Below are 14939 nucleotides of genomic sequence, written 5' to 3' on the forward strand. Positions count from 1 at the left end.
AGGAAAACAAAGACAAAGAATGAAAGGAAATCAGGAATATTATGTAGGAATAACAATATCAATAAAGAAATTATTAAAAAAATAGAAATTCTGTATCTGAAAGGTAAAACAGAAATAGAAAATTCACTAGGGTAGTTTAACAGTAAGTTTGAGCAGGTAGAAGAAAGAATCAGTTAATGAAGATAGGAAAATTGAAATTATCAAGTCTGAGGAGCAGAAAGAAAAAAGAATAAATAAAAGTAAACAGAGCCTAAGATACCAATGGGAACCCATCAAATAGACCGATATACACATTCTGGAAGTTCCAGAAGAATAAAGAAAGAGTGGAAAGAATATATGAATAAAAAAACTTGAGAAATAATGGTTCCCACGTTTTATGAAATATATAAATCTACAAATCCAAGAAGCACAATAAATTCCAAGTATGGTAAACACAAAGAGATCCACACTGATACATATTATAATCAAACTGTTGAAAGCCAAAAACAATGAGGACACTGTAATAACAGCAAGATAAAAACAACTCATTACATACATGGGATCCCTAGTAAGACTATCAACTGGTTTCTCAGTGGAAACCTTAAGGGCCAGAAGACAATGGGATGATATATTTAAAGTGCTGAAAGAGAAAAAAAAACAAAAACCTGTAACTGAAAGTTTATATCCAGCAAAACTGTCCTTAACAAATGAGGAAGAAATTAAGACATTACTAAACCGGCAAAAGCTGAGGGAGTTCATTACCACTAAACTTGGCCTACGAGAAATGATAAAGGGAGTCCTTTAAGCTGAAATGAAAGGATACTAAACAGTAAGTAAAAGTCTTATGAATAAATAAAGATCTCCCGTAAAGGTAAATGTATGGGAAAATGTAAAAACACTATTATTGTATTTGGAGTTTATAACTACACTTTTATCTCCTATAGGATTTGGAAAGACAAATGCATAAAAAGTTATTAGTTGATTTTATTGTGCATGCAATAAAAAGATATAATCTGCAACAACAAAAACATAAAGGAGAGAGAATGGTGGTGTTAAGAGTGGAGCTATTGTATGTTATTGAAGTTAAGTTAGTATCATTTCTGACTAGGTTGTTATAAATTTAGGTTGTTAAATGTAATTCCCATGGTAATCACAAAGAAAATATGTGAAACGTTAACAAAAAAGGAAATGAAAAGAAAATCCAAATAGTTCACTACAAAAAAAATCAACTAAACATAAAAGAGGTCATAATAGAGGAAATGTAGGACATAAAAAGCTGTAAGATATTCAGAAAACAAATAAAATGATGGAAGTCCTTCCTTATCAGTAATTACTTTAAATGTAAATGGATTAAACACCCTAATCAAAAGACATGTATTGGCAGAATGGATAAAACAAACCATGATTCAACTATATGCCATCTACAAGAGACTCACTTTAGCTTCAGAGTCACAAGTAGGCTAAGAGCAAAAAAATTGAAAAAGATATTCCGTGAAATAGTAACCAAAAGAAAGCTGAGGTGGTATACTAATGTCAGACAAAATAGATTTTAAGTCAAAACTTGTTAAAAGAGACAAAGAATGACATTATATATGGAGAGAGATCTCTGAAGATGTTCTATTTATTATTAAAAATAGTTGGAAGTCTCCACCTATTGTAGAAATGTTTATTTCTCTCATTACTTTTGTCAATATCTGCTTTATATATTTTGGAGCTCTGTTGTTTGGTGCATATGTGTTTAGAATTATTATATCTTCTTAATGAGTTGACCATTTTATCAATATATAATATCATTGTTTTCAGGACACTAAACAAGCCTCAGTAAGTTTTAAAGTATTGAAATAATAAAATGTATCTTTTCCCACTATAGTGGAATGAAGCTAAAATCAATAACAGAAGAAAAACTGGAAAATTCAGAAATATTTGGAAATAATACCATCTTAAACAAACAATAAATCAAAGAAGAAATGACAAGGGACATAAGAGATGAATGAAAACAAAAACACAACATACCAAAAACTTATGGGATAGAGTGAAGGCAGTGCTTAGAGGAAAATTTATAATATAAATGCCTACACTTTAAAAGAAGAACAATCTCAAATCAACAACATAACTTTACGCCTTGAAGAACTAGAATAAGAAGAGCAAACTAAACTCAAAGTTATCAGAGAAAGTAAATGATAAAGATTAGAATGGAGGAAAACAGAGAATAGAAAAAGTTGCAGTATAAACAAAACCAAAAGTTTGTTCTTTCAAATATCAGCCAAATTGATAAACATTTATCTAGACTGACAAAAAAAGAGAAGACTCAACCAAAATCAGAAATGAAAATGGAGTCATTACTATTGACCGTACAGAAATAAAAAGAACTTTAAGATTATGAATAAATTAGATAACCTAGATGAAATGAACAAATAAGTAGAAACACATAATTTACCTACACTGATTGAAGATGAAATTAAAAATCTCAACAAACATATAACAAGTAAAGGGATTGAATCAGCAATCAGAAACCTCACAACAAAGAAAAGTTCAAGACCAGATGGCTTCACTGGTGAATTCTAGCACACATTTTAAAGAAAAATTAACATGAATCTTCAAACTCTTCCAAGAAGTAGTCAAGGAGGAAACACTTGTTAACTTATTCTATGAGTCCAGCATTACTCTAATGCCAAAGCCAGATAAAATCACCACAAGAAAAGAAAATCACAGACCAACATCCCTTTGTAGTGAGTGCTTGTGATTGTATGTTGTCTTGACATACATTTTATACATAAGTTTAACTCTCTCATGCCAGAAAGAGGGCTCAGTCACCCTTGACATATTCTCATATTCTCCCCACCTGAATGCTAGCCAGAGGTAAAACTTAGAGGCATCTCTCCTGCCTAGCAGGGAGGACTCCCTGCTTTCCTGCTACGTCCTTTAAAGAGACCACTGAGACATTTGCCTACGAACTTAAAGTGATCACCTCTCAGTTACAAAATGACCATTTGAAACTAGTTCCTGCTCACTTTTAAACCACGAATTAAAGCCCCCCTGTGGGAAGCCTGTTTAGATAACACCCTAGACTGAAAAAAAGCATTGGCCCATGGGTCCCTTCTCTCTCTCTGCCTGTGCACCCCGAACTCTACATGTGTGCAGTCTCTGGGCATGCTATGTACCCTCCAGGGTACATAAGTAGTAAAAATTAAACTTTCGCGTTGCGGTTGTGTCATTAAAGCTGTTCTGGCAATCTGACCCCTGACAGTGAGGCAGCCCCAAAGCGCACAGATGTAGATTGCCTCCGCTGGTGCTCTTTTGTCCAAGTCTCTTAGCTGCTGGGGGACAGTATTTAACAGCTAGATTGATAGAGTTTCATTCAAAACGCCCTTATGAAAGTGTATTTAAAAATCCTTGACAAAATATTAGCAAACCATATCCAACAGCACAGTAAAAGGATTACACACCATGACCAATTGAGATTTATTCCAGAAATACAAAGGTGGTTCAATATAAGAAAACAAATTAAAGTAATATACCACATTAATAGAATGAAGGAGAAAAACACACAATCACCTCATTGATGCAGAAAAGGTATTTGGCAAAATTCCAACATCCCTTAATGATTTCAAAAACACTTAGAAAACTAGAAATAGAAGAAAACTTCAATATGATAAAGGGAATTTATTAAAACTCACAATTAACAACATGATCCAACTATAGGCCATCTACAGGAGGCATACTTAAGAGTGAAAGATTGAAAGCTTTTCCCTCTAAGATCAGAAATAAGACAATACCTGTCTTCACCACTGCTATTTGGCATTGTATTGGAAGTTTTGTCCAGAGCAATTAGACAAGAAAAATAAATGAAAGGCATCCAAACTTGAAAGGAGGAAGTATATCTTTACTCACAAATGACACAGTCCTACATATAGAAAACCCCAAAGAATCCAAAAGAAAATTACTAGAGCAAATCAATTCAGCAAAGTTGTAGCATACAAAATGAACACACAAAAATCAGTTCTTTCTGTACACCTGCAATAAACAATTTGACAAGAAAGTTAGAAAACACTTCCATTTATAACAGTATATAAAAGAATAAAATACCTAACAATAAGTTAACCAAAGAGGTGAAAGTTTTGTACACTGAAAACTATAAAACATTGCTGAAAAATGCAAAGAAGACCTAAATAAATGGAAAGACACCCCTTATTAAGGCATGAGTAGGAAGACAATATTTTTAAGGTGTCAATACTACCCAAAGTAATCTACAGATTCAAAGCAATCCCTATCAAAATTCCAAGAGCCTTTTTTGGCAGAAGTGGAAAACTCAATCCTCAACTTCATATTAAATTGCAAGGGGCCTTGAATAGTCAAAATAACCTTGAAAAAGAAGAACAAAGTGGAAGGACTCACAATTCCTAACTTCAAAACTTAATACAAAACCACATTATCAAAACAGTGTCATACTGGCATAAGGATAAATATATTGACCAATAGAATAAAATTGATAGTTCAGAAATAAACCCATACACCTATGGCCAATTGATTTTGACAGGGTTGGCAAGTCCATTTAATGAGGAAAGACCAGTCTCCTCAAGAAACAGTGCTGGGACTTGGCTGGGCATGGTGGCTCACGCCTGTAATCCCAGCACTTTGGGAGGCCAAGTCTGGCAGATTACCTGAGGTCAGGAGTTCGAGACCAACCTGGCCAACATGGGGAAACCCTGTCTCTACTAAAAATACAAAAATTAGCTGGGCTTGGTGGCACATGCCTGTAATCCCAGCTACTCTGGGGGCTTAGGGAAGAGAATTGCTTGAGCCTGGGAGGCGGAGATTGCAGTGAGCTGAGATCGTGCCACTGCACTCCAGCCTGGCCAATACAGCGAGACTCTGTCTCAAAAAAAAGAAAAAAGAGTGCTGGGACAACTGAATTTCCACATGCAAAACAATGAAGTTGGACCTCTCTTATACCATATACAAAAATTATCTCAAAATTAATCAATTACCTAAATGTAAGAGTTAAAACCAAAAAGCTATTTTTTAAAATATAAGGTTAAATCTTCATTACCTTGGATTTGGCAATTGATCCTTGGATATGAAACAAAAGCATGAGAAACGAAAGAAAAAATAGGTAAATTAAATTTTACCAAAACTAAAGGCCAAGTGTGGTGGCTCATGCCTGTAATCCCAGCACTTTGGGAGGCCAAGACAGGCAGATCCCTTGAGGTCAGGAGTTTGAGACCAGCCTGACCAACATGGTAAAACCCCGTCCCTACTGAAAATACAAAAAATAGCCAGGCATGGTGGTGGGTGCCTGTAATACCAGCTACTCAGGAGGCTGAGGCAGGAGAATCATTTGAACCTGGGAGGCAGAGGTTGCAGTGAGCTGAGACCATGCCACTGCACTCCAGCCTGGGTGAAAGAGTAAGACTCCATCTCAAGAAAACAAACAAACAAAAAACCCTAAAAACTTATATGTGTCAAAGGACATTTTGAAGAAAGTGAAAAAACAGTAAAGAAAATATTTGTAAATCATGTCTGAGGAGGGTTTAATAACCAGAATATGTAAAGAACTACAATCCAATAAAATGACAAAATACCCAATTCAAAAATGGGTAAAAGGCTTGAATAGATATTTATCCAAAAAATATATAAATAGCCAATAAGTACATGAAGAGATGCTCAATGTCATTACTCATTAGGGGAATGCAAATCAAAACCACAATGATATACCATTTCACACGTCCTAAGATGGCAATAATTTTAAAAATGGAAAATAAGGATTGACACAGATGTGGAGAAACTGGAACTCTCATACATTGCTTGTGACAAAATGGTGCAGATGCTGTGGTTAAACAGTTTGGCAGTTCTTCAAAATGCTAAACATGAAATTATCGTATGACCCAGCAATTCCACTTCTTAGTATATATCCAAAAGAATTAAAGCAGGGACTCACACCTACTTTTATATAAATATTCACTGCAGCATTATTCATAATAGCCAAAAAGATGAGAACAATCTAAAGTGTTCATTAACAGATGAATAATGTTTCATCTATACATACAATAGAATATTTCTCCACCATGAAAAGGAATGAAATTCTGATACATGCTACAACATGGATGAACCTTGAAAACATTATGTTGTAAAAGAAATGAGTCACAAAGGACAAATACTATATTATACAATTCCACTTACATTAAATATCCTACATAGACAAATTTATAGGGAAAGAAAGTAGATTAGAGTTTACCAGAAGTGGCAGGGAGAGGAAAGGAAAAGTTATTTCTTAATGGTTACAGAGTTGTTATTTGGTGTGATTGAAAAGTTTTGGAAACAGACTGGTAATGGTTGCACAATATTGTGAATGCAATTAATGCCACTGAATATAGTTCAAATATATATTTATATAAAACAAATAACATATGTGTTATATAATACACACACATATCTGTATAAAAAACCACGATTTAAAAACAATAAAATGCTTTGGGAAAATCTACATTAAAGAAACTACATAACTATTCAACAGTGCTTTCCAAACTTGTTTGACCTTAGAAGTTTTACAAATGGACTATATTTCAAAGGACATTTATGAAAGACAGAAACAAAATACAAGTGATCATAATTCTGAAAGGGAGAAAGATGGTCTGCAGCAACAAGTCCCCCTTGTTAAAGTGCAGACTGCTTCAGCAGGTCTCAGATGGGGCCTGAGGACTTGGCATTTCCAACAAGCTCCTAGGTGATGCTGATGCTGCTGGTCCTCAGCCCACAGTTTGAGTAGCAGGGGATATAATAGTGCTATATATGAAGAATAGCACTATTCTTCATGATCCTGTTCCCTACCATAGCCAATTTGATCAACTGTTCTGAAAGCAAAGATGTTAATGGATAATAACAATTTATTATGCCTCCAATAGCATAGTTATAATTTTACATGGATTTCTAAGATAAATACCTTATTACGAAGAAGATACTCTGAGAAAGTGATATATAGCAACAAAGAAGATCAATATGGGATGGGGATTGTCATATTTTGTGCAGGCGGCAGGTGAGGTGGAATTATTTTTTCAAATACTTTTAAAGTATACCAGATCAATATTTTACTTCCATTTATATTTGGATTGCATACTTGAATTATGGCCAGATCACTCTTTCGCATAAGAATAAAAGAAAAATTAAAGGAAAAAATAAGAGCAAGAGAGAAAGGGAAGGGGGTCAGGAAGAAGAAGGAAGAAGGGAGATAGGAGACAAGGAAGGAATGAAGGATAGGAATGATAGTGCCATGAAAAACTAGATGTCTACATAATTCTTTTCACCAGTCAGATTCTCATTCAACTCATTTTTGAATATCACTTTGCTGATAAATCAATTAGATGGGGTTAACTAGCGTAAAATGTTTCCTTCCATAGTTTACAGAACACATTCATTCACTGGTGATCACATCTAAGAACATGTCCCTGTCAATCAGAACACCTGAGCAGACTATTGTGCTAAATGCAGATGAAAGGTTGTGCTGACACATACTAGGATAACTCCTAAAAGTGGGGGGAAAAAAAAACAGTTCTCTACAATTCAACCCAAAGAACTTGCAGGTCAACTTCCATATTTAGGTAGCTTATATCACTAGGATAATTGTATTGGCCTCAGGCATTTTACCCCTGTAGTTAAGAAAAATGTCCTTAAAGCTAGGCAATTTCTGCCTCATAAACTCTGTGACCTTGGGAAAATTAATGATCTTTATACCTCAATTTTTCTCATTTGAGAAATGCAGGTAATGATAATTATTGAAGAATGAAATAAGGCATTCACTGGCACACAGCAAGGTTCAAATATATGTCAATTCTTAGTATATGCATGTGCTAATCCCTCATCAAAAAACATTTTTTCTTTCTAAGGTTTTATATAGAAATGCAAATGAACCTTGAAACAAAATGCCCAGATGAACAAACCAATGTAAAATACCATGGTTAGCAGATCAAGAGGGCAACAGTATATTATGAAATGAGGGAAGTGCAACAAAATGGTTGAAAGTTTAGGTTTTTGGAATCAGAACGATGAGACATGGAGTCTCAGCTTTTCTAATTACTGTGATGTGACTTCAAGCAATTTAACCTCTCTAACACCATGTTTCCTCATCTGTAAACATTTACTAGAGCAATAAACAGATTCTTCTTTTGTGAGGATTATACTAGATATTTTTTTTAAATGCACTTAGCACAGTGAAGCAATATATGGTAACTTAAAAATTACTTTGACTTCCAGCAACATACTCATAACGCCACTTATCAGGAAAGATAAAAACGAATATATAACAGTATGACCCAGCTTTCTAAATGCTTCCAAGCCAGTTGGGTAGGCTAGACAAGCAGAAAGTGTACAAGACAACCAATGTTTAAATTTTTAAATTTCTGCTTTTAAATGACATTTCTCTTTTTCCTGTTTATTTTTCCCATCATTCATTTTTTTGGTCTATCTTGCATGTAAGAATTCAGAAAAGTTTTCCACCTTGAATTGGATGATCTCAAAGGAAATATTTCATTGTGGAGAGAAAGGGAAAAAGCAAACATATATAATTTCTTGTGACTTGCCTCTGCCTTGTCTCATTTATTTCTTATTAGCAGAAAAAATGTTTGTTACAAAATGGAATTTTATAGCCAAGAAAGAGGAGAAAGTATCTATTTTGCTTTGTTTTATTTTGAGTAATCAAAAAAGAAAAAAATCAAGCAGAGTAGAAGGTGACCACGGGGAAGAATTCATCATGGCAGATGCTGACATAAGAGGGGCAGGGACAAATTAAAAATACTTGGAGCATTTCAAAGATGTCTACCGAAAACTGTTTGGGTAATATGATGGTGCCTGTGATTCTGTGCCTGTAAATATTTTTTTAAAAAATCACAATTACATTTCAAAAGGTAGATTTAAGAAGGGCTACAAGGGGCCCTCTCAAATGAATGACTTAAAGAGGCGAAAGAAGAGAAAAACACACTGATAGTCCTGGTTTGCGTCTATCAAAATTCATTAGTAATAAGTATCCAAACTATTTTAAGTATAAATCCTGTTATACAAAAGTATGCATAAGAACACACTTGTACTTTCATTAGGAAAAGAGAGTTCTGAGGGTTATAAGGTGTTTTTCAAGGGTCATAGAACTCAGTACCTATCTTTTCATATCCCCACTACAGAAGATTACACAGACATGAGCAAACACACACGTAAAAAAAAATCACAATTACTGTTTCATTAAAAACAGAAAAACTAGTTATGTTTCAAAGAATAACGACACATCTCTTTTACCAAAACACCTTGCTCCTTCTTTTACCAAAAAATTTTGCCTGGGGAGTTAAATTAGCCATTGTACCCCAAATTTCCTCATTTCTAGAACCTGACATGGACTTCTGAAGGAGTTTAAAAATGCAGCGTTTAAGTGCTGCCATAACTTGTGTTTTCACTACCAGCCTTTGAGGGAGGCCTCAAGCCAAATTCCTCTTCTTTCAGATCCTACAGATTTGTTGGGTACTGAGCCAACGAGGGTGTTTCTTGCACTGGGCTGCTGACCCTTTGTCACATAAAGACATACACATTTCTACAGGAGAAAGCAGCAAATAAATAGATAGTTCATGGCAATATTAGCTCAGAAAGCATTAGGGGAAATTTCCACAAAGGCAATAAACATCTTCCCCAGCAAAATGTTAAGCAGGGAATCATTAGACAGTGATTTACCTACTGACAAAAAGTAAGAGAAAAAGAGAGCTGCAGTCAGGCTAGTCACTGGATCTCTGGAGATAAAAATGGACTCTTATTTTATTCAAAGCACATCTAGGATGCAATAATCCTTGCTTTACACCATATTTACTAAGGTAACAATATGGACGTAAATTGACGTTTCTGTTTGTGTTTATGTCTTAAAAGAAGTTAATTTTCTTTGCTATATTTCTGTACATCATTTTTCATTGGTGGTCAGAGAATATAAAGAAGGAGTGGTGTAAATTCAGAGGTGTCAAGAAAATCAAAGTAACCTGCTGATTTAAAGAATGTCATACAAAAGGAGGTGGATGTTTCTGACTCATCCATAACTCAAAATGCAGCTCCATTTTGACCTCATGACCAGGCTATTTCATCACTATGAGGCAACCACTGTTGAGGTCTACAATGTTGATGATCCTAAGGTCAAAAATAAAAAAGCCACCACCCAAAAGACTATTTTAATAGAAACTTATGACAGTGAATTCAGTTCAATAGTTTTCAGCTTATATTTTCCAAATCCAAAACTCTTCAGGGTAAGTTGCCATTGCTTAACAGCCATTATCCAAAATACAAGTGGGAACGTTTTCATTATGCACCTCTGGGTAAAAGTTTTTTTTTTTTTTTTCAATCTCACTATGATTTTAATTTTATTCAAATCTCTAGCCAATTGCACAGATGTTAATGGAGGTGTATTTTTGCTTCAATGTCTATTGCAATCTTCTCATTGCATTCTGCAGGTCCTCCAGTAAACGTTACTTGCAATATTTTTATCAACAGTTTTGGATCAGTCACAGAAACGACCATGGTAAGTCCCGCAATGCCACTGGCAAGAGAAAGACATGACTCAATTATGCTGTGAACACAAACTGTCAAATTTTCTATTGTTCAACTTGCAGGGCCTCCTGTAAATGTTACCTGCAACATATTTATCAACAGCTTTGGGTCAATAGCAGAAACTACAATGGTGAGTGGGGCTGAGCATTGAAGCCATCGTGTGAAGGAATGGGACGTGGGATTGAAGTGCACTGTGGCATATTTGTGAGACATTTACTGAGTGCCAATTTCCAACTTTGCTTGCCTCTGAAAAGCAATACTTTATACTACTTTATTTTGTAAAGTCATTTGTCAAGTGTTCATTACTCAATATTCAGTAATCTTATATCCATCATGCCAGAGAAATTTTTAAAACATTTGATGTTTTAATGGTTTTCTATAGAATTATCCACAATAAACATGATGCATAGTTATGGATATTTAAATAGGTGCATCTCCAATACTTCAGAAGTACAAATTTCAAAGTTTGAGAGATGTAATAGTATAGCCAGTTTTTTACATGAAATGGAATTTTTAAGATAGTTGAGCCTCCCTTCGATGCCACATTTAAGATATATTCCAAAGGGCTGAACTTAGAAAAACACACACACACACACACACACACACACAATTTTGTTGGCAAGAGAAAGTAGTTCCAAGTCCATGACAATTATACCATATGCATGCCTTTTCAAAAAAAAAAAACAAACCGTAAACTTAAAGCTAATTAGAAGCTCATTATAGAGTATGAGTAAACACGTTTCATATATGTGAAAAAGATTTCAGATACTATAAAATCTACAGTGTCGTTAAATTTTTTTTTTTTGAGACGGAGTCTCTCTGTCACCCAGGCTAGAGTGCAGTGGCACGATCTCAGCTCACTGCAACCTCCACCTCCCAGGTTCAAGCGATTCTTCCACCTCAGCCTCCCAAGTAGCTGGGATTACAGGCGCATACCACCATGCCTGGCTAACTTTTATATTTTGGTAGAGACAGGGTTTTACTATCTTGGCCGGGCTGGTCTTGAACTCTTGACCTCAGGTGATTCGCCGGCCTCGGCCTCCCAAAGTGCTGGGATTACAGGTGTGGGCCACCACAGGGTCTCACTCTTCTGCCCAGGTTGGAGTGCAGATCATGGCACACTGAAACTTCAAACTCCTGGGCTCAAACGATACTCCTGCCTCAGCCTCCCAAGTAGCTAGGACTACAGGTATGCACCACCACATCTGGTTAATTAAAAAAAAAAAAAATGTGGCAATGAGATCTCACTATATTGCCCAGGCTGGTCTCAAATTCCTGGCCTCGAGCAATCCTCCTGCCTCAGCCTCCCAAAGCACCAGCATTACAGGCATTAACTACTACACCCTGGCTTCTAAACACTCTTCATAAATGTCATGGTCATGTTACCTATGACATAGCCTATTGGATCATTAAGAGTTCTAGGCTGCAGCATGGAGGTTGCATTTTGGGTGAGATATTTTCTTGGTCCCCATATTATTTACTTTTAAGTCCTAAATCAATTGGCTGGGTCTAATTTGCATGACTATGTAAAGTTTACAACCATTCATTTGATAAAACCAAAATCAAGTGTAATTGAGTTTGACTAAGTATTACGGTGTCTGATGTCCTAAAAATAATAAGCATAATGCCATTGAGAAATTTTAAAAAGTTTCCTTGTTATGAATTTTCTCTTTTTGGCAACTAACATTATGTTTAATAAATTACTATACTTTTTGGTGTCCTTCATGTTAGGAAGAATTAATTTACCTTTACCACTTTTTTCCCACTGGCAAAATTAGACATAATTCAACTCCACTACCCATTTTGATATTATTCTGAAACATTATTACCCAGAAATGAGACTTGTGAGACTTTGACAGGATGCAGCGAATTTAAAAATTTACCTAAATAGGATAGTTTTTATAGGGTTATGAAATGACTCATAAGAAAAGCTAAACATAGAGTATATCAATTCCCGGGTTGACATTCAGTTTCTGTCTCTCCCCTCTTGGCTTTATCGTAATAAGAGAGGGGGCAAAGCTTCCAGTAGCCCAAATCACTGTCACCAGCTTTACACGATGGCATTCAATGATAATATTTGCACGACCTAATGCTGATTGCATTAATTAGACTCCCATGTTGCTTTGATTAAATCTCCTTATTGCATCGTATTCTCAATCAAAAATGTAAATGTGCACCTTTTCGATGTTCATTAATGCAAAAAAAGCTAAACATTTAAAGAGATTAAAATGGAAGCTATGGATATCCTTGTTTTCTCCTATATTGAACAGCTACTGAAAGTTTAATAAATGAGATGCTCAGGCACTTCCTGATCACTTATTTAGTGACCTTTGTCATGCTTCCTATCAGAAAATTTGGAAACTGTTGCTCAAGGGTAACATACACAGCCCGTCTATTCTGCTGTATAATACAGATTGAATTGCATGGTTAGAAGACTGATGCATATTGTGCTTCTTTTGTTTTACTTCTTAGCTTTGATATAATGACAAACTTTATTTGCTTTAAAAATATATTTTGTTTTATTCAATTTTGGCTTTGGTGAAAAACTACAGAAAATATTTTTTGGAACTCTATCATGCTTGTTAAAGAAGAAATCCTCAGGCCACCTAGGGTAGGGAATGGCAAATTTTTTCTGTAAAATGCCAGACAGTATACTTAAGACTTTAAGAGCCAGATAGTCTCTGTCACAACTATGTGATTCTGCCCTTTTGGCATGAAAGCAGCCATAAACAATAGTAAGCAAATAGTTGTGGTGGTGCACCAATAAAGCTTTACTTACAAAAACAGGCCAAGGCCCAAGTTAGCAAATAGGTGTGGTTGTGTACCAATAAAGCTTTATTTACAAAAACAGGCTGAAGCCAAACTTGGGCCACAGGCCATAGGTTGCTAGCCCCAGATTTAGGGCATCAGTATTTAAGTGGATGCATAATAAGAATGTGAGAATTGCTCCAACAAGAAAGGGCCTTATCTTCCAAGATAATTGAGGCCCTGCCTGGGACTCCACCCGGTAAACTAGTCTTAATTAGCTCAGGCTGTGATAACAAAGTATAGATTGGTTGGCTTATAAACAACAGAAATTTATTTCTAACAGTTTTGGAGGCTGGAAGTGTGAGATCAGGGTACTAGCATGGTCAGGTTCTGATGAGAACTCTATTTGGGTCACAGACTGCTGAATTCCTCTGGTATTCTCGCATGGTAGAAAGAAAATTATCTGGAGTCCCTTATAAAAGGGCAGTAATCCCTTTCATGAGTGCTTTACCCTCACAACCTCATCACCACCCAAAGGCCCCACTTCTACCCTCTAATACGATCACATTGGAGGTTAGAATTTCAACATATGAATTTTGAGAGGATACAAACCTTCAGTCCATTGCACACCCAAAGTGTCATCACAGCCCAAGTTTTCTTTACCATACCCCTACGATTTCACCATCCATAAATTTACTGATAGTTTCACAAAATTTGACTCAGAAAAATTGGTCAAAAAAATTAAACAGAAACAGATTCTTCCCTGAACTGTCTTTAGTTGTAGTCAGAATCCTTAGCTTTATGCACAGTGATGAGGTCATTGAGGACACTGATTGGTGCTATTTTCTGGAGTAATAGTTTTGATTTCTCTACATTTTTCAGAATAAACTATGTCCAAGAATGCCTCAGAATTTTGAGTTTCTAAATCTGTTGACTTTCCTCTCTTCTCTTACACTTCACTCTCACCCCACTATCCAAAGAGCATTATTAAAAGTTTTGGTTTGGGGTATTTGTTTCCAAATAAAAGGCAATGATTATGTATTTCAAGAACTCAACATGGCTTTCTTTGTTGCTATCCAGTCTGCCCTTCCTATGGTTAATGAAGTCCCACTAATTTATTGTAGGTATTGCCTGCCCACAAAGTATAGGCCTGCTTACAGACCTAATAGCAATGATCACTCTGATATGTTAGTGTCAGAGATATGTACTCACAGGACAACACATTTGTGTTACTCTAAGGAATATTTTTATGTATCATTATTTTTATGGATATATTATTCAAAAATGCATTTTTGTTCATTAAGAGACACAAAAATCTGTCAGTGGTCATTGCTAGTTGCCCCAGCATTGAGTATTCAGTGGAACAAATTTTGTGTGGTCTCAAAGACTTCGATGACTAATAAGGAGAAAATGATAAGCTAGGTTATATTCTGTTTTTGAAATGTGAGTTGACCATTTTATTTTTCTCTTTTCTTTAGTTTCTGATGGCAAGTGAATTTACAGGATGGGGAGTATATTTGCAACCCCTGTTTCCTGATACAAAGGCAGAGTTTGAGAATTTTAGTAATGTCAGTAAGGGTCAAGGGTGCTTTCATACTACCATCTGTTTCTAGCTTTCCCCCAAGTTTGGGCCATCAGAAAATAGAGAA

General features: G+C 35.5%; 1 protein-coding gene across 5 annotated transcripts in view; it reads left to right on the top strand.

The window, feature by feature from the left end:
* The window catches only part of GLRA2 (glycine receptor, alpha 2), a 236029-nt gene that overhangs the window by 35461 nt on the left and 185629 nt on the right, over positions 1-14939 (top strand). For 3 of the 5 annotated variants that reach the window (XM_011957866.1, XM_011957864.1, XM_011957867.1), the window contains one exon: positions 10446-10513. In XM_011957866.1, coding sequence (XP_011813256.1) covers positions 10446-10513 — 68 coding nt within the window. Of the gene's footprint in view, positions 1-10445; positions 10514-10604; positions 10673-14939 lie in introns of all 5 variants that reach the window. The other 2 variants (XM_011957868.1, XM_011957865.1) reach the window with 2 other exon arrangements.

The sequence above is a fragment of the Colobus angolensis genome, unplaced genomic scaffold, assembly GCF_000951035.1.
Source record: "Colobus angolensis palliatus isolate OR3802 unplaced genomic scaffold, Cang.pa_1.0 Scaffold450, whole genome shotgun sequence".
In the NCBI taxonomy this organism is placed as follows: domain Eukaryota; kingdom Metazoa; phylum Chordata; class Mammalia; order Primates; family Cercopithecidae; genus Colobus; species Colobus angolensis.